The following is a 25,738-nucleotide window of genomic DNA, read 5'->3' on the forward strand; positions in this document are numbered from 1 at the left end:
GGGCCTTCATCTTGTCAAGCATCGGCTTCAGTTTACTGTTCCTCATCCAGCTCTTTTCTGCAGGCATCAGTTCAAACACCTGTACAGCCACTCCAGACTCCGAGGTCAAATGAGGGACAGCTTTGTGTCATCAGTGTATTGATGGCATTTCACTTCAAATCCTCAGATGACTTTGCCCAGCGGCTTCATATAGATAATAAAGTGCATGTGGGATAGAATGGAACATTGTGGGGGTCAAGTAGAAGTCCCCCAATGCCACCTTCTGGAAATGGTCCTGAAAGAAATGGTCCTGCGGTGGTATCAAATGCAACTGAGAGGTTAAGGAGAACCCAGCAGGATTGCACTCACCCTGTATCTCTCCCAACAGTGGCCATCCATCCAGGCAACCAAGTTTGTTTCAGTGCCAAAACCTGGATTGAAATGGATGCAGATAATCCATTCATCCAAAAGCTCCTGGAGTTAGGTTGCCTATGCCCTCTCAAGGCCCCAAGGGCAGGTATCTGCAACCAGGTGATAATTGTTGTAATCTTCTGAGTCCAGAGAGAGAGTTTCCTAAGGTGCAGTTACAAACCTGCCGGTTCAGGACAGCCGGGACCACCCTTTCATAAGAAGGCATTAATTGCTTTCTGGATCCACCCAATCAGTTTCCTCCAGCTTCATGTAATTAGCCAAGATGGGCGAAGATTGAGAACACAGGTGGTTGGCCAGGCCTCTCCAAGCACTGTGTCCACATCCTCACACCACATCAACTGAAACTAATTGTATAGAACTAGACCATACAGTGTTCTGGATACCTTCATAGTAAGACATGGAATGCAAGGGTTTATCATGATCAGAAGTTTTAAATAAATGGAGGAAAAAGGAGAAAGAAGGCATGACTGATGTTGCATCCTGAGATCTGCCAGTGTTCACATTCTCATTTTGTGTATGTGTGTGCACATGTATATAATGTATTGCATTAAAAAGCATCAGGCTTGTACCTGATTGGTGCAGGCTAAAGCTTTGTCCCTTTTCCTGCCAATCCAACTTCTTAAATATCTTTTTTTTTTCCTAAATGAGCATCATTGCATCTGTCCATTGACACAGTGTGTCAACTTCATCTAATGATTTATCAAAAACATTTTTTAAAAACCCAAGCCTTCAGTTCTAGGTACAGAGCACAAGGAAACGCACAAAGACCTGTTATGGGATAAGGATGGACAAAACCAAAATGAGTGCTGGTGTGGACATACTCTTAAGGAAGAAGCAATGAAATCCTCTGAAAAAGAGATGAATTCAGTTACACACTGAGGGGAAATAGTGATAAATAGAAGTTGAAAAGAGGAGACAGGGGGAGATAACTGCGTCAAGTCATGACTGAAGGAGGAATTTGAAATTGTGGTTGTAAAACCTGTGCCGCATAACCTCCTGAGGTTAGGTTAAATCATTTTGGATCTCTTGTTTAACTCAGGACACAATACTACGCATGTTTAGAGAAAAAAGTTTGTGGTGTTTGTCCCCACTCCTTCCATACCCCTGGTTTTCCTCTGCCAATATATATGGAGAAAAGTGGGTCATTAAGCTGCTGACACAAAGATTGCCATTGTGATTTTTGGTTCATCCAGAGACCCTTTGCTGTACTATTCTGACAAGTCTGTCCTTTAGCAGCTGAGGCTCAAAGCTTTCTAATAGGTCTATAATAAAATCTCTAGGGTGTGTTGTGTCACTAGTTCTCATGATGGTTCACAGATCCACCCAGTGTTATCAGTGAGGTTGGCACATCCACAGTTGGTCTAAATCTCTGAGACAGGCTTATGCTGGTTGGCTAATTACTCCATGTGTTTTTGCTTGTTGCCGCTATCCTGACAGATTTTGCTGTGTGTTAAGTTTGCGTGTGGGAGAATGATTGGTGTTTGAAACTAAGATACAATAGTTAGAGGGCTTAGCCGGCAGCAGTAATTCATCTTGATAGTTTAGAGACAGGCATTTCAAAAGAAATGTTATGGCCGGTAGGGTGTAGTTCCTGGCTGATAAAAGGAGGACTGCCCACTAAAGTATAAAACACAAAATAAACTTAAAGTAGTTGTCCCAAATTGAAAAGTTGGGTGCACAACCTGGGGACTTCCTGCACTTACAAATATAAACAAAAACCTCTGTACCAAAACATGTTGAATTCTGTGTAAATTGTGCAAAACAACTAATTTTCACACTGCTTGTTTTGAATCATTCAAGTCATGGGAGGAGGGCAAAGTCCCACCCTGACCACTGGAATTCCTGTTCATCTCTCTCCTGTGAATTCTACCAGGCATTTCCTACACACTTTCATGCCTACTGTCTGAGTGAAAAGAGCCAGGAATGTGCATCTTCTTAAAAAGAAGACAGCTGAGATGCTGTGCCCACACAAAGATTTCTAGAATAAACGGAGCTTTCCACAAGAGCCATTGATTTCAGAGAGTGGGGATCAGTGCTTTGGCTCTTACTTCAGTGTCAATCTGAAAAACTTCACACTTGTGAAAGCCATACGTTTAGAAAGTTAGTTAAAAGAAGGCAAGACCCCCTGAATATGATGGCTTTTATATTTTGCTGAGAAGACCTGAGTGGTAACCATTTGTATGTTTTATTGTCTGTAGTCTGAAATTTAAATAGAACATTATGACCTATTTGAATCCATAGCAACAGTGTGTTGCATCTGAATCAAAGAAATTCAGAAGGATGAGCATGGAACTGAGTGATGCTTGTAACATGGAAGTTAAGAGAAGGGTTTGTGTGTGTTTTGTTTTTTATGTGGTCTTTTTTAACAGTATATTCTAATTTGGGGGAAGTGTCTTAAACTCAGGATTTAGTATACTACGTAGTTGTAACTTCCTCTTAAAACTCAGATCTACTTTCATTGGCCGTATTTGTATGTCACATGTTTCAACACAATATGAGAGGGGACTGTCCTTGACTTAGCCTCTGTAGAAAGTGGGGACTGTCCTTGACTTAGCCTCTGTAGAAAGTGGCACATGCCCCAGCACAATACTTGGCATCTCCCCATACCTGCTACCCCAACATCCAACAGGAATGAGTTCAGGGAAATCCAGGGTATATATTCCCCTACTGTTATACGGGGTCATTGTTTTTTCCTATTTCGACTGGGCTTAGCATGCTCCCTTTCATAATAGGTAGAAATCTTTTCATACGAACATGACCCTAGTATATTTATATTCTGTGTTACAGACTGGCTTTTCTAGAATTCCCCCCACCCCCCATCTGCTGTTTAAGTGTTTATATTGCTGATTATAGGTTTCTTGATGTAGCTTGAATAGGCTTAATTTAACATAGGCTGAATATGTTTTTTCTTCTGTTATCAAAAGAAATATGCAGTAAATTGAGTGCTGATAAATCGTAGAAAAGTTGCAAGTTTCTACTTTAATCTTTTTGTCATTTGCATGTAATTAAGCAACTAATGAAGCATAGATTTTAAAATGTCTATGTTCTTGAAAGGGGCATGGAGCTGGGGGAGTTGTTCACAGATATTGGAATTAGAGTACATTTGTCAAAAAGAATATAGTGTGATGCTTTAGTTAAAGCAAAGGGGATAGAAATCATTTACCATTCTGGAGAAATCATTTTCAGTTCTTAAAACATGCATGCAGAAAATAGTCTGATAAATTCTGGCAAGTTTTTGTGTGTGGCACATTAGTAACTTTAATTTTTTAAATTGAAAGAGAGCCTTCACCTCACTTGTGTGAAACTGGGTTGTGATGATTTAGCAAAGGCTTTTTATTTAGGGCCTGTCTCTTTACACTGAAAGCGGGATTTTCCAGTTTGTAAAATGGGTTCAAGTGTTTTGCACAGCACAGACTTATTAAAGTAAATATGTGCACGACGTTAAAAGATTAATAAAAGCATGAACCTTCACTTTAAAAAGTGTTACATCTGAATTATATTTGAAATACTATCCTAGAAGTAGACCTGTTTCATTTGGTATAAATGTTGGATGTTACTGCCATGAGTTCTTCCACTTAAAAGACCCTATCTCCTTGCTGTACTGCTATTGGACTTACATAATTTTTACATAACCCTTTTAGATAAATAAATTATCTTAATAAAGAAAAAGAAAGATATTGTTTACACTAGGATGGTTTGTATGTTAAATGTTTTGGCCAGCTACTAAATTCTTCCTATAGTTTTTTATTTGAGCACACTCACTTACTTGAACATGTGTACCAATTTGTGAGTCCCTGGAGAACTGAGGCTTTAATTAACAATCTTGTAACAAGCATTTATCAATCCATTTTCAGTTTATAGAAATATGGGCTAATATAAATGATCCCAATACACCATGCAATTTTGTTTTTCACTTTCTACAGAGGATGACAAATAGCAGCAGTTCCCCAAGCCTTCTCAGTGACAGTGCCAAGCCGTATGCAGGCCATGGTAAGATGTGCGTTTTTTAAAAACAACAGCACACCAATTTTAAACTATTTTTATGGGGATTTTTAACAGTATATTTTTAACCTGGCTGCAATATGCTAAAATTCTTATTTTTATTATATTTATAGAATATAAATATAATTCTAGAAATTATATTTATAAAATTTATATATCTTACTGCAATTGGCTTCAATTTTAATTTTCAATTTGTACTTATGTACTGTCTCTTTTTGCTTTGCTTGCTTTCCATAGGTTACTCTGCAACTTGTAGAATATTAAACAAAGGGCAGATTAAACATTTTAAAACAAGAAAACTCTAGGAGAAAGCTTTGTCAAGGATTCAGAGAGTTATTTTAGGTGCAGCTGAGAGCACGGACATGCCGAGGGGAATTGATAACAGCACACACTAAGATAGTTATGAATGTAGGGCCACTTCAGTTTACAAAACAACAAAGTCTTCCTCTTTCCTGTCATTATTTATTTATTTACAATATTTATATACCGCTCCACATCAAAAGATTTTGGGGCAGTGAACAGCAAGGATAAAATAATAAAACAATATATTAAAACAATTAAAACATTTTAAAAGAAAACAAGTTCTGATAAGACCGGATTTAATAAACTGCAGTCTCTCAAGGAAGGCATCCCAAAATAACAACGTCTTCAGGAGGCACCAGAAGGAATACAACATTGGCATCTGCCTGACCTCTAAAGGCAGGGACTTCCATAGGAAAGGGGTCACCACACTGAAGGCTCTTTTCCTGGTGGACTCCAGCTAGGCCATGGGTCCATGTGGAACCACCAGGAACATGCTCTGGTCTAAAACTTGGAAACCACATTAGTTTTTATGACCCCCAGTTTTCCCCATCCTCTTGCGTATTTCAGTTAGATAATTCAGGAGGAAAGCTATGTAAGTGCATAAGGGACATCGCATATAATCGGCTTAAACTTTTAAATACTATATCAACTACATATGTGCTCATATGATAGATGTATCCAGTTCTATCTGAAATCCTTTTATGTAACTGTTCATGGTAAACATGTGCAGTTAAATAGGCGTATTTGTGGTGATAGTAAGTTAAACTGAATTTACATGTTAGAAAAGGTAATGATTTGTTACCATCTGTACCAGAAACTTTCTTCATTTGTAACTCACTTCCACATGGGAGTGCATTCATAAGAATAAGTAAACAAGGAAGATGTGAATTAATACGATTCAATCAAAGTACTTAAGACTGCAGAAAATGTCATGTAGAATAAACTGTAAGTTAGGAAACTTCATTTTAAAACCTTGGCTGTGATCCCCCAAAAAAGTTAGCCTCTGATTTCAATGGGTCTTAACTGCTATGAACTTTACACTGGTATTGATAGAACATGATGGCCCTATCCAACTAAGATGCTAAACCATAGTCCTCATTTTTTTCTAGTTCTGTTTTCCTCCATAAAGTAGCTTTTCAGTAGTCTTAAGGTGTGTTTAAAAAAAACAAATCACTGAGACAGTCACTGTTGGAAGGTGTTTCATGTGACATCTGTGAAGGTATAGGTATGTAAAAATTGTACATTTGTACTCCCAAGATCCAAAGAAACCAGGGAAGCTTCGCAAACAGCTTGATAAGGGTCAACTGTTAACTGGGGTAGGGGTATGGAGTACATTGAGCAGGCACATATCCTTAGGCATGCATAAAGTAGCTTTCTGGATCCTGGTTCTACTTTGTAAGCATATTTTAAGCATTGAAATATATATATATATATATATATATATATATATATATATATATATATATTGAAGTGTACATCTCTGTGTGTTTCTTCGTGAAACCTCTTTTGCAGATCCCCTTACTTCACCTGGTTCATCCTTGTTTAATGACTTTGCTGCCCTCAGCTTATCTCAAAGGAGAAAAGTAGGTATTGCCAAATTTTCCAAGTTTTTATTTCAAAATATCAGAAGAACCACTTTCTTAATTCATTTCATACAGACACTGATATTGCTTAAGAATAGCATTAATAGTAGGTGCAGCAACATAAATATATTTATTTCTGAGCATGTATTTTAATGCATGTATGCACTTGCTTGTAATTGTCCAGATCATCTCTCGCCAACTTCACACCCATCCTCTCAAAAATCCAAGAGACGACTTTCCAACTGTAGTATTGCAGATTGTGGTTATGAGGTAATCTTCAAATAGGTGTCCAGAAACTTTCCTCTAAAATAACTTGTGTTGAGTTCACCTTGGAGAGAAAACTTTGTGCAATAGTCAGCATTGCCCACAGGCTTAAAAAATCTGTAAGCCATATATTGAGTTCTTGTATCCAGGTTAACCTGAAAACTATTTTATGACACTGCAGATAGTTTCAAAGCCATAATCATTTTCTCAGGGTAGTTTCTCTTCTGTTTTTCAAGCTATCTGCTCAAAGCTTTAAATGCCTCCAACTTATCAAAGCAGCTACTTTCAAGTTCGTCAGTTTATTTATTTTTAACTTCTTGGGAATATTCCTTTGGAGAGTTTTCTAGATTAGCTAATTTTCATTTGCCAGTGAAAATTGCTGCAATTGGCCATCAGAGTTTAAACTGTCAATATTACATAGCGTGCTTTTATTGATGTCCAAAGATTATATATGTCAAGTACTACTACATTTGGGTATAGGATAACAAACTTTATTTGGCACTTTTTAATGATATCTTATCAAAAGAATGCTCACAACATTATATCAATACCTGTCTTTGCTGATGTTACGTAATGGTCCCAGGTCATAGTCTGAAGGCGCATGAGGCAGCTACCTTGCTGAAGCTAAGCAGGTCTGGGTCTGGTCAGTGCTTGGAGGGGAGACCACCTGGAAACCACATGTAGCCACCTTGGGTTCCACAGTGGAAGAAAGGTGGGTTATAAATGTAATGAATAAATAATAAATACATGAACTGGAACAGTGGTCTCCAAAGTGGGGGGTGCGTATCCCAGGGGGTGCGCAAGACGATCCATTGGGGTGCGCAAGACGATCCATTGGGGTGCGCAAGCCGCCCAGTAATTGAGCAGCCTCCCACTGCTCCGACGAGCTGCCATTGTGTGCAATGATGGCAACAGCGGAGGCAGCAGGATGGGACGAGAGCCAAGAGGGAAGCTCCATGGCATTTCTCTCTCGGCTCCAGTCCTGTCCTGCCTCAGCCATAGTCACTGAGGGCATCTGCGCCAGTCTCTGCCAGGCACAGCAGAGGAAGGTGCAGTTGCTTACTCGGCTGTGGCACTGGAGCAGCTGCCATCCTGCCAAAGGAGAGCAAATTTGTTCCAAATTTGCTGACCTTTTCTGTGATGACAAGTGGCTGTCAGTAGTATGCTGCCTAGCAGATATTTTTGAAAAAATAAACACACTTAGTCTGTCCCTTCAAGGTAAAGGTGACATTTTAACAATGAGTGAGAAAGTAACTTCTTTCCAAAAGAAACTCATGCTATGGAGAGAGCATTTTGAAAATGGATGTTTGGCAATGTTTCCATCGGTATGTGATTTTGTTGCCAAAAACGATTTAAGTGTGTCACCTATAAAAACTCTGCACACTTAAGAAACTTGAAAACGGGATTTTCTAACCTGTTTAAAAATCTTCTAAACAAATAGTTTCAATGGGTTTTGAACCCATTTGTAAAAAATATAAAAATGCGATACCTTCCCATTAGTTTGCACGAACAACTGATTAACATCAGGGAAGATGGAAATTTCTAGCTGAATTTCAACAACAACAAACTTTGCATAATTGGTGGATGGGATTGAAAAATGAATATTATGATTTAGTAATCACAGCCAAAGATGCATTTCTTCCATTTGGATCTACATATCTTTGTGAGGTATCTTTTTCAGCTATGACAGCCATTAAAACCAAGTATTGAAATAAACTGAACTTAGAACCAGACCTTCAAATCGCCGTATCACAATGCGTTAAACCTTTTCAAAAATAATGAAGCATACTCAGTTACGTTGCTCTCACTAAAAATATTAATAATTTCTTAGTGAGAGCAAAAAGGTTCTTTGTAATAGATAAAAGAAATTATTTTAAAAATACTGTTTATTTAATCTTCATCTCATCCTTCCTTAATTTTTGTCTTTGTATGTTTTATAATGTACATAATATATTAGTACAGTAGCACATGTATATCATTTATAAATATACATATACTGGGGGGGGTGTTCAAAATTTTTTTACTGATAGGGGTGCACGATCAATAAAGTTTGGAGACCACTGCTCTAGAATATAAGGGTGTGAACCTCTGTATGATGCAGATGGCAAGGTCCAGTGCAAGTCCAATGTAGGTGTCTGGTTTTTATTGGTTCTTTACACTGTGTTAATTTTGTAGTAGCATTTTCTTGATCTGAGTAAAGTAACTTCAAAGGTGAACTGTTTCACTTGGGAAGGCCTGAAATCCCTTTAAAGGTCTGTGGAGATTTTCTGTAAAAACTACCTTCTTTTCCTTGTGAGAACCTTTTGCTTGGGAGGTTAAAGAGAGTGTTTCTTCTAGGATTTCAGTGTCTTAGAAGGTAAGCAAATAAAGCCTTGAGAATAATTTGATTGTAAGGTGGGGTATACATTCTCAAAAATAAAATAAACGAAGTTGAAAGGCAGGTTGTTGTGCTCTTGCTATGTCTTCAACTTTCTGGTGTCGCAGAGGGCAAAATCCTGCTTGCTAAGAATATGTTTTGATGCTGAACTTGCATGTGCACCAACATCTTGCAGTTTGCCTATTTATATATTGAGAACCGTGATCTTTAAAAAAAAAAAACATTTAGAGACACAGTCTGTTAAGCTGTAGCTCCATCAGTTAAAAATGAAAGATACAATACGATTCCAGGTAGTGCAGCTAAAAAAACAGCTGGCTGTATTTTATTTATTTTAGAATATTTATATCCTGCTTTCCATTGTTAAAATCCCAAAGTGGTTTACAACAAATTTTAAAACAATACATTATTATTATACTGTGTTTACTGTGAGATATCTGCACAAGCTAGTTCTGAGTGTGTTTCTACTAATGTAGACTAACAATAACTAGCAAACAACATAACCACCCCCACCCTCGTCACCCCATATTTTCAAACCCATCAGAACCAAATTCTTCTCTCTGGGTCCTAATACTATTTTCACATTTTAACTTATTCTGGAACATTGGAATCATAGCTGGATAAAGTGGCAACAGCTCCAGCAAATAGAGCTGGCCCAGGTTTTGCTGCCATAGCACAGTAAATGATCAAGAGTTGATTGGCATACTGCTTTCCTTTTTAATGTCAGTTACTTCCTCCTGTTTTCAAATGTATTTATGTATGAAAAGTATTTTAATCTGCCCTTCATCCTAAGATATCAGAGTGATATTTAAAAAAAATAAGAACCAAAATATACCACAAGTATGATACAAGAAAACATAACACATTATATTGGAGGTATATGGAGCAGAGCAGACTAAGCTCAAACTACCTTGCGCTTTAAAATGCCTGGGGAAATAAGACGTTTTAACTTGGCACCAAGATGCTAGCTCTGCCACCGCCAGTCAAGCAGCAATGGGAATGGCATTCCAGAGATGGCATGTCATTGTGCTCTCTACCTAGTTCCGACACAATCAGCTTCCTCTAGCAAATGAACCCAGAGCAGAGCCTTGTCCAGAGATTTTAAGACACAGGCAGGTTCATATAGAGACTGACAGTCCTTTAGGTATTTGGGTCTCAAGCTGTCTACACCTTTAAAGTTAAGCACCAGCACCTTAAATTGGGGTTGGAAGCAAATAGGCAGCCAGTGTAACTCTAAGGGCATCTCTACACCAGCCTAAAATCCTGTATTTACAACAGGGCTTTCTGCTTCCGTTTTAAATGCAGGATCACAACTGACTCCCTTTACACATGCTTCCTTTCCCCCCTCCCCCTCCCCCTCCTTCTCCCCATATCTGAATCTTCCATTATCTTTCATTGCTCTTGTTCCTCTTCTTGCCACTTTAACTCTTTTCACAGAGGAAATTGAAGCAGAACATAACAGGGTAATTTGATAGCTCATTATCTGCAATCTATTTAAAAACGGAACAAAGGACATTTCGTGCAAGAGACGCCCTGGAGGGTCACGGTGTCTTGTAAAGAGCCTGTAAACTTCCGTGAAGGAGCAACGTCAAATCACAGGATAAAAGCTCAGTGTGAAGGAGCCCTAAGAATTGGCATAATATGATCCCATCTGGCTATATGAGTTAAAATTCTGGTAGCCACATTCTGCAGTATTTGAAGCTTCTTAGTTGTCTTCATGTGCAGCCTCACGTACAATGTATTGAAGTAATCTATTTGAGAGGTTGCCAGAGCATAGATCATTGTAGCCTGACTTGCCCTGTCCAGGAATAGTTGCAGCTGGCAAGTCAGGCAAATCTGGTTAAAGGCACTCCATATCACTATGCCTCAAGTGACAGTGCTAGATCCAGGATCATAGAATCATAGAATAGTAGGGCTGGAAGGGGTCCACAAGGCCATCGAGTCCAACCCCCTGCTCAATGCAGGAATCCAAGTCAGAGCATCCCTGACAAATGGCTGTCCAGCCTCATCTTAAAGGCCTCCAGTGTGGGAGAGCCCACCACCTCCCTAGGTAATTGGTTCCATTGTCGTATTGCTCTTACAGTCAGGAAGTTTTTCCTGATGTTCAGCCGGAATCTGGCTTCCTGTAACTTGAGCCCATTATTCCGTGTCCTGCACTCTGGGATGATCAAGAAGAGATCCTGGCCTTCTTCTCTGTGACAACCTTTCAAGTACTTGAAGAGTGCTATCATATCTCCCCTCAGTCTTCTCTTCTCAAGGCTAAACATGCCCAGTTCTTTCAGTCTCTCTTCATAGGGCTTTCTTTCCAGTCCCCTGATCATCTTTGTTGCCCTCCTTTGAACCCTCTCCAGTTTGTCTGCATCCTTCTTAAAGTGTGGTGCCCAGAACTGGACACAGTACTCCAGATGAGGCCTAACCAGTGCTGAGTAGAGTGGAACTAGTACTTCCCTGGATTTGGAAGCGATGCTTCTATGAATGCAGCCCAAAAGAGCATTGGCCTTTTTTGCAGCCACATCACATTGTTGGCTCATATTCAGCTTGTGATTGACAACAATTCCAAGATCCTTCTCGCTTGTAGTGTGGTTGAGCCACGTATCCCCCATCTTGTAACTGTGCATTTGGTTTCTTTTTCCTAGGTGCAGAACTTGGCATTTGTCCCTATTAAATGTCATTCTGTTGTTTTCTGCCCAGCGCTCCAGTCTATCCAGATCACTTTGAATTTTGTTTGTCTTCCAAAGTATTAGCTATCCCTCCCAATTTTGTGTCATCTGCAAATTTGATCAGCATTCCCTGCACCTCCTCCTCCAAGTCATTCATAAAAATGTTGAAGAGCACTGGGCCCAGGACTGAGCCCTGCGGTACCCCACTCGTTACCTCTCCCCAGTTTGAGAAGGTCCCATTGATAAGCACTCTTTGAGTCCGATTCTGTAGCCAACTGTGGATCCACCGGATCGTTGTTTCATCTAGCCCACTTTGAGCTAGTTTGCTCATCAGGATATCATGGGGCACTTCGTCGAAAGCTTTGCTGAAGTCGAGGTATATGATGTCTACAGCATTCCCACGGTCTACAAGGGAGGTTACTTGATCAAAAAATGAGATCAGATTTGTCTGGCAGGACTTGTTTTTGACAAATCCATGTTGGCTTCGAGTAATAACGGCATTGTTGTCAAGGTGCTTCCAGATGGATTGCTTTATGATCTGCTCCAGAATTTTCCCAGGGATTGATGTCAGACTGACTGGTCTGTAGTTCCCAGGTTCCTCCTTTTTACCCTTTTTGAAGATAGGGACAACGTTAGCCCTCCTCCAGTCATCTGGCACTTCCCCTGTCCTCCATGATTTCTCAAAGAGAATAGACAGCGGTTCTGAGAGTTCTTCTGCCAGTTCCTTTATGACTCTAGGATGCAGTTCATCTGGCCCTGGAGATTTGAACTCATTCAAAGTAATGAGGTGTTCCTTGACCATATGCCTGTCGATCTCAAGCTGCAATCCTGCCCCTTCAGCCTGTACTTCGCCTTTGCCAGGGGGGTCATAGACCTTCTTTTGGGAGAAGACTGAGCCAAAGTAGGAATTGAGCACCTCTGCCTTTTCTTTGTCATCTGTTATTGTTTTGCCATCCTTATTTAATAGCTGAACAACCATTTCTTTCCTCTGCCTTTTACTATGCACGTAGCTGAAGAAAGCCTTTTTGTTGTTTTTAACATCCCTTGCTAACCTCATCTCATTCTCAGCTTTAGCCTTCCTGACGCCATCCCTGCAATTCTTTGCTATCTGCCTGTACTCTTCCTTTGTTACTTGGCCTTCTTTCCATTTCCTATATGTGCCCTTTTTTGTTTTCAGGTCATCCCTAAGCTTTTTGTGAAGCCACATTGGCTTCTTCTGTTGTCTTCCACCTTTTCTTAAGGAGTATCCTTAGGGCTATATACCTGCTGTTTCAGTGGGAGTGCACTAGAACAGGATGTACACCTAAGTAATTCTGAGTAGTCTGAGTTAAGTTCATGTACCCTGGAATGCAGGGAACATTACCCAGACACTAGGCTGCTTCACTGCACCATCTCTAAAAGTACAGGCAGCAGCTTACTTTCTCCAAGACAGTTGCATTGCTGAGGAAGGCTTCCTCTGGAGAAAGTGGGGTGCAGTGGCAATTTCATGAATTCCCTCTTCTGTCCCAGCATCACCTCCCTCTGTTCTAGAGGGTAGCCCACTCCCTGGAGCAACTTTTCAGAGATCCGGGGGTTGCAGCAGGAAGGAAGAGTTGGTAAAAGTTTCTGGACTGGCCCTTTCCTCCAGTGCCATCTACATTCTGCTAAGCACAAGTCTGGATCCAGCTCATAGTCCATACACAATGTAATAGACCAAAGAAGAGTTCATTGTTGTCTTGTCCATACAGAAGTATGGACCCAAAACTTCTCCTTCAGGTGGATTTGAAGATTCTGGGTTGGCTGTTCTTCACTGGGATCACCATGATCAACCTTGTTCACATTCTTCAAAATGTCTTGCCCAGTTGTGCTACAGGGTGCCCTCTGAATGGCAGCCTTGTACTCCAGACTCCTTTTAAATATTTACTGTTCATGAGAAAGTAGGTTCAATTTCCTGGTATGTAATTTACAATCACAGCTGCTAAATCAGTGGATTGCAGATGACTGTGCTTTAGTTCTTTTGTCATTTAGCTGATTATCTTAATCCTTGAAATGGCTTTTTCATCTTTACATTTGACATTCAGAAGAATTTTATCTTCCCTACATTTTGAAGAGTTCCAAGTGTTAAAGTCTTCAGTATACAGAGCATATATCGTTTAGTTAACTCCAAGCAAATGATTTCACAGCTATATTTATTTATTTGTTGCATTTATATCCTGCCTTTCTTCCGAGGAGCTCAAGGTGGCATGCAGGATCCTCCTCCTCTCCATTTTATCCTCACAACAGCCCTGTGAGGTAGGTTAGGCTAAGAGTCAGTGACTGGCCCAAAGTCACCCAGTGAGCTTCGTGCTTGAATGGGGACTGGCACCCAGGTCTCCTGAGCCCCAGTCCAGCACACTAACCGTTATACCATACTGGCTCTCGTATCTTCAACAGATCTTCAAGAATGTTTAATACTTGGTTAATGTTACTCTTAAAGTCTTGGCTAATCGTTGTTCAGTCGTTCAGTCGTGTCCGACTCTTCGTGACCCCATGGCCATAGCACGCCAGGCCTTCCTGTCCTGCGCTCTCTCCCGGAGTGTGCTCAAGTTCATATTCTTTGCATCGGTGATGCTATCTAGCCATCTCATCCTCTGCCGTCCCCTTCTCCTTTTGCCTTCAGTCTTTCCCAGCATCAGGGTCTTTTCCAGAGAGTTTTCTCTTCGCATTAGGTGGCCAAAATATTTGAGCTTCAGTATCTGTCCTTCCAATGAGCACTCAGGGTTGATTTCCTTTAGGATGGACTGATTTGACCTCCTTGCAGTCCAGGGGACTCGTAAAAGTCTTCTCCAGCAATCAAGATTGCTGCTAAATTGGCTAATCAAGAGCTGCTAAATAGCTATACATGGGCATGTATTTTTTTAATAATAGCATTCCTTTTGAGAAGTGTGGGCCTTGGACTTTTCCAGTCTAGGAAAGGTCTCAGGGGCTGCATTCCATCTGTGGGCATGGTGAAAGGCAGAGTGGGTAGACCAAAACATGTTTCTTATCAGTTCTAAGGGTAGTCAGAAGTAAGCAGGACTGAATCACTCAGCAGCTTCCTCCCTAGGCTCTGCCCTCACTCCCCAGCAAGGAAAAGCTCTTATCTCTTATCAGCAGCTGATCGGAGAGAAAAGCTTTGTCCTGTTGAGCACTGAGAAAGGGCTCAAGAGTACTGCTGTGCCATAAAAATGGCAACTAACAGAATCTGGCATCTCATGCAGAATTTTGAGAAACAAAGCCTTTATCTGAAAAAGTATCACTTGATGAGGTGATACTTCCACCATTATTGGTAATGCAAAAGTTCCTGATCCCTTTGTTACTGCAATAGAGTTGACATCCATCCCTGGACAGAACTTGACACAGCATTTGTACTAAAGGTGTGAGGAGTTGTAGTATAGGTGTAATTCTCACGAACAGGAGATAAGGTTTACAGTCTTATCTTATACCATTTCAGATCACATGTGGGGCTCACATAACTGAAACGTCCTCGGCACAAAACAAATGCCCTATATATAAAACTCTTCTCTCCAACATCAAGTTTTCTATCTCTCTTTGACATGCTGCCTTCTATATGTAGGAGTGTTAGTTCTCCAGAGGAGTGTTCAGTCACGTGAACCCCTACCTGCAGTCTGAAGTCATATAGCTGCTATTGGCTTTAAAACTAGTATTTAGTTTGAGCCTTAAAAAGGACACACTGCTGAGCTCCTGCCCTGAGGAAGGATACTTCAGGCAGATTTCTGACCAACCTTGCCTTTAAGGCAGATTCCTTCAAGGGATCTGAGTTGTTCCTTAACTGCCTCCATGGTCAGGAATCTAAAATCCAATCAAGATCTGCCTAAAACTAGTTGGGAACATACTTTAGCTCAGGCTATCTAGAAAAGTGTGACTTCCTGTCTTTGTCTTCCAAAACATGCAGGCATCCTTCCAGTTGCCTGATCATGTCCAGATATGACCACATTTTGGAACTGGCTGAACAATTTTATCATGCTGTTTAAACCTGAAGTTTTGTTTGACAAATGTAGATGCAACTATGTGAACTGTTCAGCTGTTTTACTGGAGGAAAAAAATATTTTGTATGTACCTTGTAAATGAACTTGCACTTAATATACTTCATATGCATTGTCACATATGTAGCTGTGACTTCAGTGGGTTTTAAAAAATATATATATATTTCAAACAAGTTGGATAAGATTTTATACTTGGGTTACCATTCCTCTTTTGACTTCATTTAAATACTTAAAGGAAATAAAAATAAAGACACATTCCAAATCTTATGCTCTCGGTAGTGTTCTCTTTTGTTTTGTTCTTTGATGGCCTTGTAGCTTTTAGTCATCAGCTGTCTCCGTTAAATGCACTTTAGTGGACTGCTAGTTTTAAGCCCATTTAGCCCAGTTGGAATGATGTTTTGGCTATGAAACACTGAACTTAAAGTTAATGTAGTGGCATAAGTGCACATGTTGCTCCTAATGCTACTCTCTAAAACAGTGGTCCTTCAAATGTTTTGGCCTGCAACTCCTATTAGTCCTAGCCAGCATAGTCAGTAGTGAGGAATGATTGGATTTTTAGGCCAAAATTTTAGAGGACCACTGGTTGCCCACCTCTGTTCTAAAATGTAGTGTATGTGATGTGAGAATGGCTTATGAGCTCTTCATATAACATATTTCACTAATTCTTACATCCAAGACTGCAAAATATATTCTGTATATATTTTCTGTAGGAAACTTTAGCATGCCATTTCTCAGATTGTATTTTTTTGTAACTTTAATGTCTTTTGCAGTTCTGGATTAATGAAATATGGTGTATGTAAAAGGGGTAGATTAACGCTTACTAATTCTCATTTCCTGATTTCTGTTAACTAGAACAATGCATCATTCTGATGTGCAAAATGCAAAGAAGGGAATGTTTTGCTTTCCCCCCATCTTATGCCCTCTTGAGAACTGGAAACTTCGTGCACCCACATCTTAGTCTTTATCACAAGTTTTGTCTTCAAACTATTAAGTGCTAGAAATTTTGTGTTTGCATTGATGATTGCTACACTTGAAGCACAATATCCACTGCAGGGCTATGTAAGAATCATGAAAGAGACATATGTAGGACTGTGTTCAGACCTGTTTAGATGGTACATATACGGATACTAAAAGAAGGGGAATGTTTCCCAAGAAGAAATTGGGCATAGGCCTTAGGCTCACACACTTTCTCCCCTACCCTTTTCTGTCTGGGGAGAAGTGAATATCCAGACAAGTAGATCTTGATGTAAACAACTGTGACATATCTCAGTTTGGGCATTCATCTCTGTTTTTAATGAGGAGAGCAGGGAAGAGGGTGCATGAGCCTGAGATCTGTCCCCAACCCCATCTTAGGAAGAATCTCAGAGAAGTATATGGGTCATACAAAAAGGGCCCAAGATATTTATATTTATTGCAAATATTTTGGGCCCTTGAAGCTGAAGTTTGCCTTGGTTAAGGGCACACCTTTACATGGACCCTTGTAAGTCTAAAGTGCATTTATCTCCAGCAGTGGTCCTGTTCATGGGTAAACATGTTCCCATCTTAGGCTCTGGGGATGCCATGAGTGCTAGTAGCTGAGAAGTTGATAATTTAAACCAGGGGTTCCCAACCTTTTTGGACCCATGGGTGCATTTGGGAATTTGAGATACTGCTTTGGGCACCACCACAAATGCCTAATCAGTGGGTTGCAACCTTGGTATCTATCTTTTGCGTCTATGGAACTTGGAATTGCCTTATTCAGCAAAAACTTTTGCTTTGTGTCTATTGGACATCGCAATTTCTCTTTAATAAGATATTGTCTAATTCAGCTAATTGCTGGCAGTGCAATACAGCCAATGCTTCTTTTAAATCTACATTTTGCGAATGTCCAGTAGTTGCTTCTTTTTCCGGGGAAGTTATTACACAGAAAAAGCTTGTATTGGAACAGTCTTTAATATTCACTGATTTACTTGCTTCATGGAAGTTAACAAATAATCTGCGTAAATGGATTCTCTGCACCCTTTTGACAGCTAAAAGACAAATATTACAACACTGGAAGGATAAACAGTCACCTCCTATAATGAGGACTGTGCAATACTTTCAGTATTTGAAAGGGTGGCATATAGATGTCACCTTCAAACCGATACTTATTTGGATATTTGGTCCACTTTTGTTGCAACTGATGTATAATTGCTAGAAAGTCGTGTGCATTTCATACAATATATGTATATATTAAAAATGGAAAATAATAATTACATAAATACATGCATGCATACATAATCTTTTTGGGTGCCCACAGGCACCATGTTGGGGTCCCTGATTGAAACATTGCAGCAAAATCTTAATTTCTCCAGTAAACTGGTCCATTTTTAATATCTTACATCGCCTAGTAGTTCTTGTGTATTTAAAATGAGAAAGGAAGAATGTCATTTGCTGCTAGTACTGTACTTTCTTAGATATATGCTGCTGTTAAGATAGGCTTGTCTGATTGTTTACTGCTGTCCAAACTCCTCTTCATTTTAATCTTGAGTCATTGTAAGCGACATTAGGGTTAAATTTTCCACTTGGTATATTAAAGAACCAGTGATGTCAAATGCTTCATAGAAAAAATGAAATTAGAGGAATAATATCCCTGATACCACAGGAAAAAATATGTAGAAGGTGTAAGAGGCATAAGGCATCAGTAGCCATTCTGCATAGAAAGTTGAGAATTTACAGTTTAAGGCTGTACATGCCTACTCAGAAGTAAGTCACAAATAACCTGGTTCACATGTCACAGTGGCAAATCTTGGGATAATTAACCCACAGTTTGCTGGGACACACACTGTGTGTTGAGCCATTTACAGTTTGCATAAAGAACCTATGCCCCATTCGTACGTTGTTAGTGTGATGTCCAAACCCAGACACTCTGGGTTGTTCAGAGCTTAACGTAGAGTTAGCCTACAGTTTGTTGTTAGGCTAACTCTGGGTTGTTTAACCCATAAACAGCCCAAAGTGTCCAGGTTTGGATATCACACTAACAACTTACGAATGGGGTGTTTGTAGGGTCTTTATGCAAACTGGAAGTGGTTTGCATGCATCTTGGCAAATCTTGAGTTCATTAACTCACGATTTGCTGATGTGATGTGATGACATGATGGTCCACTGAGTTCAGTAGAGTTTATTCTCAGGTAAGTGAGTATAGAATTTCAGCCTTAGGTTCCCAAATTCCAGTCTTCACAATCTTTATACATGGGTGTTTTGATTACAGCAGAGTATATGTCACAGAAGCAAGGGGTAAATTCTAAACCAACCAGCTCCCTTGAAGAGTCACTTAAAGAAGTGAGTGAGGGATGGGCAGTCAACTCCTCACCTTCCTAAACCTGCCTGCCAGCGTCCTCTGTTGCTGCTTATGGGAGCAGGCATTGAACCTCAGGGCCATACTTGACACCATTGCTGACCTCTACTGTAGTTCATCAAATTCTTGTTTGATGGGCAGGAAACTTCTCTAGTGCCATGAATTTCTAGGTCAATAAGTGGTTGCTTATTATATACACCTTGGGGTTCACAATTTTATACTGTTGGGAAACTCGGCAGAGTCACCTTTACTGTCAGCAAGGATCCAGCTTGTGAATACAAATCGTTGCCTTCAGTTCACAGTTGCTTGTGCAGAATTATTGCTGGGTGGCAGTACATGAGCTTGTGCTAGTGTCTTTGGTATAAAAGGCGTGCGCTTGAACGTCTTTTCCAAAACATTAATAAAACACCGAGCTCTCTTTCATTTATTAACTTTTGACTACATTGGGAGCATCTGAATGCCTCTTTATCAGTTGCATTTTACTGCCACCTTTGTCTCTAACCTTATTTCTAGTGTTATCTTGGAGCACCTGCATGGTATTTAAGTTAGAGAACGTTTATTTCTTTGTGTGCATGATTCATTTTTGTCATGCTAGTTCTTTTGGGTTGGATCCAGGACCTGTCTTCTGTTGAAGGAAGGACTCTGCACAGGACTGCCTGATTTTGGGGGATCCCCTTCCATAGCACAGCTCACCCCATTCAACAGGGTCCCCTGATCCTCTGTGTAGCATTTTCAGGGGTATGGAGGGGGCATGGAAGTTTGCTTCTGTCAGCCCAGTTGCATGTGCCTATATCTGGATCCAATCCTTTGATTCTGTAAAATCATTCATGTAAATCAAGCCATGTTGTTGGATTTGGCAACTTCTTTTTTGGATTTGTCACATTGCTGCAAAGAGCCAAAATTAAGTTTGCAGTAGTGTGGTAAATATAGCTAGATCAGTGTGATGGGCCATTTCAGAACCAGCCCTTTTCTCATGGTTGCATCTTAAGTGGCCACCATGCTGTTGTCTGGAATTTGCAGCTTAGTGTTACTAGCCAAGGAACTTGCACTTAGTTTCATTTTATCTACCACAAGAATCTGAATTTGGTACTAGAGAAAGTAGGCTTCATTTACATTTCTGGCATGTTTCTTTTTGGTAGGTTTCCCTGTTTACAATTTTGTAAAGACATGTTTGTATGCCTCAGGACCCTGATGAGTACTGAAATGTCAAAAAGGAAAAACTCACATTAAAAATAATCCCCTAATCGTTTTTTAAAGTATATTGTGAGAATTCTGATTTATTGTGTACTGTTCGTGGAATTACTTTTATAGGCAAAATAATGTCTTAATTTCACAAGCATCTCTTCATGTTAAATGTACATCTTTACATTTTAATTACAAATGTCAAGCATTTAATTATCTTTTGTAGACCAGTACAAACTGTTGCAATAAGGTGTCACTTGATTTACTTTGGGAATAACTTTTATTCTTTCAGAACAAAGTTGTTAAGTTAAATTTAAATATACAGACAGCAACAATTTTGTACCCTTTCATTGAAAGCTCGCCCATGGGTTTCAAAATCTCTGAAACTTTAATGCCAGAACTTCAAGATTTTTGTTTTGAATACTTGTTTCCAAGTTCAGTTGTTGTTGACTTCTAGTAATCTGTTCATAATCTGAAAAGTTTTCAGAGTTCAATATCCTGCTTGAAGGTATGTGATAGGAAAGCATTAACATTGGCTGGTAATGCATATTTCAAATATATATTTGGAACAAAACTACAAAGTGATAGGGCTGTTCCTTCTTTTAATGAAATGCCACAAATGATACAGTCAGCCTGTAAAGGTTGACTTATGTTGTAATCCTCTGTACACCTGGGAGTAAGTCTCATTCAACTCAGTGGGGCTTACCTCTGAGTAGATATGCATAGGATTGCTCTGTAAGGTATGCTGTTTGTGCTTGTTGGCCCCCTGTGAACTTATTTTTCTGAAGCATGCCAGCTCAGGATTTAAGTGAACAGACTCAGAAATTTTACTTGCAAATTGTTTCCTATTCCACCATTCAAACCAAAGATATGTTCTTATCTAGTTTTAGTTTGAGTTTCAGACTAAGGGATGTTGGGAGTGCCCTGGTTTTTTTCCTTCTTTTCCATAGCCAAGGAAGTATCGACTGGGGATGCTGGAGGAGAGGATAGTTCCGGTGGGATCAAAGGCACGAAAATCAAAGAACACTATTGGCTGCTTGGCTGACAGGTGTAAAACAGGAGTACCCTTCAATATGGTTTGGTGGAACAGAGTCACAGAAAACAATTTACAGGTAAAATTACTTTTTCCTAGTCACTTTAATTAATTTTGGCTACTACTTTTATTTTTGGAAAATGCTGAAGTCAGATACATGCAGAGGGGCTGAAATTGGCCCTAAAACTTCACAGGTAAAATACACAAGTGATAATGAAAGTGACTATCTAATGAATTACTTATTTCTCAACCAATGTTCTGTTTTATCCAATTTGGGTGGTGAGAATAATACTTTTTTTCTTTTTCTTCTAAGTCAAAAACCATTTTCTTTAAATGAGATGATTTTCTAGTGACATTTGTAAGTAACTAGTTATTAAATATTCAGTAGAATGTTCTTAGTAGACTTAAGGTCTGCTCAGTGAGTTCAAATGCTCTGAAATGTTTCAACAGAAATCAAACCTTCAGATAGGAGTGGTCAAGCAGAATGTCTTATTTCTATTCTCCACCCCAACCTAGAAAACAAAAACAAAACATGGACTCAGTATACTATCAGTCATTCCTTAGTATAGTGGCTTTAATAATCTTTAGTTACCTTTATGACACTACTACCAGTAAGAAGTCTGTGGAACTTTCTGCCCTGTGATTAGCACCCAAGCAGCTTTCCATACTTTAACAAAATGTTCGGGCACTACTGCAGAGAGAAGGGTGATAGCCTTGCTATTGTGTTGAGGGACTTGATGGGTTCTCCCTTGCTACAGTGGAACAGGCGTGGGGAGGCACACGCTCAGCCTCTGTGATAAATATAGGCTGAGAATGGAATAGTTTACAAAGCTAGAACGTGAATGGGAAAAGTTCTGACCCAGTGATATCATGGTAGGTGCTTATAACACCTGTGCAAAAGCATTCTGTGTAGCAGTGGCAACCCCAATGCATGTAGTAAATTTTGTGAACTGCCCAGAAAGCTTTGGCTATTGGGCAGTATAGAAATGAAATAAATAGACTGATAGTTAGTTGTTGGGAGAAGAACTGTATATTCTGAGACCCAAAATGCTGCATTTTAAGTGTAAGCAGAAATGGCAGAATTCCAGAATATTTAAGCTTGTAGGGGACTGAAGGAAAGAATAATTTTCTCAGTGTTGTTTTCACTGTAGGAAGTTCCCCCTTTGAATATGCAAATTCTTCCTTCTGCAGACCTACTAGCATAGAAAGCTTCATCCTTTCAGTTCTACAGCAAACAAAGCTGGTATGAAGGGCAGAATGAAGGCCTCAAAGGTGAGGGCGTCACTTAAAGTTGGGAAACTTGCTGCTCAGGCTGGAGAATAAAACCCCCTTTTTAACACTGTTCACAAATTTATTGCTATTTGAGGGAAGAATAGCATTTTGACCTTCTTTGGATAAATCTTACAGACAGTTCATTTTCATAATCACAGGGAATTCACATAAATGTAACTTGTAAGTTATACTGTTGCACAAGTGAGGGTGTGGTGGAGAATATATTTTTCTTCCTTAATGACTTCACCTACATAAATGTGTGCTTTGGTAGATCTCTGGGCTGGAATGACCTGATTTCAGTTCAACAGTGATTTGAAGGTCAGTGTGTCTTTAGATGGCATCACATCATAAAAGGGTGTACACAACACACACACACACACACACACACAGAATGAACTGCATACTGGTTAACATAGTTTTGGTTTGTGTGTGTTTGGCAGTAGATGAATTTCTGTAATCAATAAGAATGGCTTTCTATTAGGCTTGCAGCATACCTTATTATTAGTGTCTCTGAACAATATAGGTCTCAATCCAGAGAACCCATAGTACATGCACAAAGGGTACATGCTAACTAGCTTACAGAACTTAGAAATGAATTTGCAGGAAAAATCTGGCCAACTCAAGTTAACCATTTTCGGTCAAGCAACCCATTCTGCTCTCTGAACACATAGCCCCTGAGATTATAGACTTGGTTATTCCAATACAGTATTTTTTTTCCTTTGCTGAATGGAATTTAGAAAAAGATTTGGAATACAGTAATTGAATTATGATGTGCTGATTTTATGGACATTTAATTTATTAAAAGTTTAGGTTTGTATTCCTTCCATTCCTCTCAGGAGCTCAGAGTACCATACAAGGCTCAGAGTGGTGTACTCCCCCGCCTCCAACCCTGCGAGGTAGGTTAGGTTGAGAGAAAGTGACTGGTCTAAGGTCATACACCACTATGGTGAGTTGCAGAATTCCCAAAAGACCCAGATTGATGTATTTAATTTAATATACGCCTGCCTCTTTTGTATGAATGTTGGCTTGTTTGTTTATTTTAAATGTTTTTATTCCACCTTTCAAGGAAAAGCTCAAGGCAATTCACAAGATAAAATGTAAAATATAATTAACTAGAACAGCCATGTAAAACATCTAAAACAACAGTAACATCAAATCAATTAATAAAATGACTACTGACATCCATTCATTTAAAAACAGACTTGTATATCCGGGTCTTTAAGGCCCATTTAAAAACTTAGCGAGCCATGTGCACCTCCCATGGTAGGGTATTCGATAAAGATTGAGGCCAGCACAGGAAAGCATTGTCGCAGATCTACCTCTGTGAGAGTGCAAGTTCTGTTCTTGCATTTCATGCATAATTATATTTTGTGGCACTACATTTCTGTGGTGTGTGGGGGGAGGGGGTGCTCACGCATGCACGCGCACACACAAATAGAAATATATATATATATATATATATATATATATATATATATATATAAAATATGTAATATCCACAGTAATTGTAGGATTGACCAGAACAACAGGCGATGCAGTATGTACATTTTGGTCCTTGACCCGTTTGCATTACAGATGAAGAGGAGGGTAGACATGAGGGACAGTTTGCCATGCTAGATTAAGAGGTGTGTGGATTTCTGTTTTGTTTTTGGATTTCCCAAACCCCCAACTCCTATGGCAGTTTTCACCAGCCTAGTACCTCCAAATTTCCAAGTAGTGCCAGAAAGAGTGAAGCGGCTGGGCCAAAGCCGAAAGGACACTCAGTTGTGGATGGATCTGGTGGTGAAAAGAAAATCCGATGTTGTAAAGAACAATATTGTTTAGGAACCTGGAATGTAAGGTCAATGAATCAAGGTAAGCTGGAGGTGGTCAAACATGAGATGGCAAGACTGAACATCGACATCTTGGGAATCAGCGAACTTAAATGGACAAGCATGAGTGAATTTAATTCAGGTGACCATCATATCTACTATTGTGGGCAAGAATCCCTTAGAAGAAATGGCGTAGCACTCATAGTCAATAAAAGGGTGGGAAAAGCAGTACTGGGGTACAATTTCAAAAACAACAGAATGATCTCAGTACGAATCCAAGGCAAACCATTCAACGTCACAGTAATTCAAGTCTATGCCCCAACCACTGAGGCCAAAGAAGCTGAGGTTGGTCGGTTCTATGAAGACCTACAACACCTTCTAGAACTAACACCAAAAAAAGATGTCCTCTTCATCATAGGGGATTGGAATGCTAAAGTAGGAAGTCAAGAAATCACCAGGATAACAGGCAAGCATGGCCTTGGTGTACAGAATGAAGCAGGACAAAGGCTAATAGAGTTTTGCCAAGAGAACTCGCTGATCATAGCAAACACTCTTTTCCAACAGCACAAGAGGTGACTCTACACATGGACATCACCAGATGGTCAATATCGAAATCAGATTGATTATGTCCTTTGCAGCCAAAGATGGAGAAGCTCTATACAGTCAGTAAAAACAAGACCTAGAGCTGACTGTGGCTCAGATCATGAGCTTCTTATTGCAAAAATTCGGCTGAAATTGAAGAACGTAGGGAAAACCACTAAACCATTCAGGTATGACCTCAATCATATCCCTTATGAATATACAGTGGAGGTGAGGAATAGATTTCAGGGATTAGACCTGATAGACAGAGTGCCTGAGGAACTATGGACGGAGGTCCGTAACATTGTTCAGGAGGCAGCAACTCAATCCATCCCAAAGAAAAAGAAATGCAAGAAAGCAAAGTGGCTGTCTGATGAGGGTTTACAAGTAGCTGAGGAAAGAAGGGAAGCAAAAAGCAAGGGAGAAAGGGGAAGATATATCCAACTGAACGCAGAGTTCCAGAGAATAGCAAGGAGAGACAAGAAGGCCTTCCTAAATGAACAATGCAAAGAAATCGAGGAAAACAATAGAATGGGAAAGACTAAAGATCTTTTCAAGAAAATCGGAGATATCAAGGGAACGTTTTGTGCAAAGACGGGCATGATAAAGGACAAAGAAGGCAGGGACCTCACAGAAGCAGATGAGATTAAGAAGAGGTGGCAAGAATACACAGAAGAACTATACAGGAAAGATCTGAATGTCCCTGATAACCATGATAGTGCAGTCTCTGAACTTGACTTCACTCTCGAGGATGTCCGGCTCATGTGGGCCCTAGGAAGCATTACTAACAACAAAGCTAGCAGAGATGACAGTATTCCAGCTGAACTATTGAAAATCCTAAAAGATGATGCTGTTAAAGTGCTTCACTCAATATGCCAACAAATTTGGAACACTCAACAGTGGCCACAAGACTGGGAAAGGTCAGTTTACATTCCAATTCCAAA

General features: G+C 39.8%; 1 protein-coding gene across 11 annotated transcripts in view; it reads left to right on the top strand.

The window, feature by feature from the left end:
• Nucleotides 1-25,738, top strand: part of PAN3 (poly(A) specific ribonuclease subunit PAN3) — an 88,379-nt gene that overhangs the window by 12,448 nt on the left and 50,193 nt on the right. For 5 of the 11 annotated variants that reach the window (XR_014789014.1, XM_084842931.1, XM_084842935.1 and 2 more), the window contains exons 3-5: nucleotides 4,335-4,401; nucleotides 6,229-6,299; nucleotides 21,050-21,211. Coding sequence is in view for 10 of the 11 variants with exons in the window: in XM_084842931.1 (XP_084699057.1) it covers nucleotides 4,335-4,401; nucleotides 6,229-6,299; nucleotides 21,050-21,211 (300 nt within the window). In the remaining variant the exon portion in view is untranslated. Of the gene's footprint in view, nucleotides 1-4,334; nucleotides 4,402-6,228; nucleotides 6,300-6,374; nucleotides 6,570-21,049; nucleotides 21,212-25,738 lie in introns of those variants that run through there. The other 6 variants (XM_084842933.1, XM_084842936.1, XM_084842939.1 and 3 more) reach the window with 3 other exon arrangements.

Source organism: Heloderma suspectum, chromosome 3 (assembly GCF_057233095.1).
Source record: "Heloderma suspectum isolate Gila_16-S chromosome 3, 16-S_ref, whole genome shotgun sequence".
Classification (NCBI taxonomy): Eukaryota; Metazoa; Chordata; class Lepidosauria; order Squamata; family Helodermatidae; genus Heloderma; species Heloderma suspectum.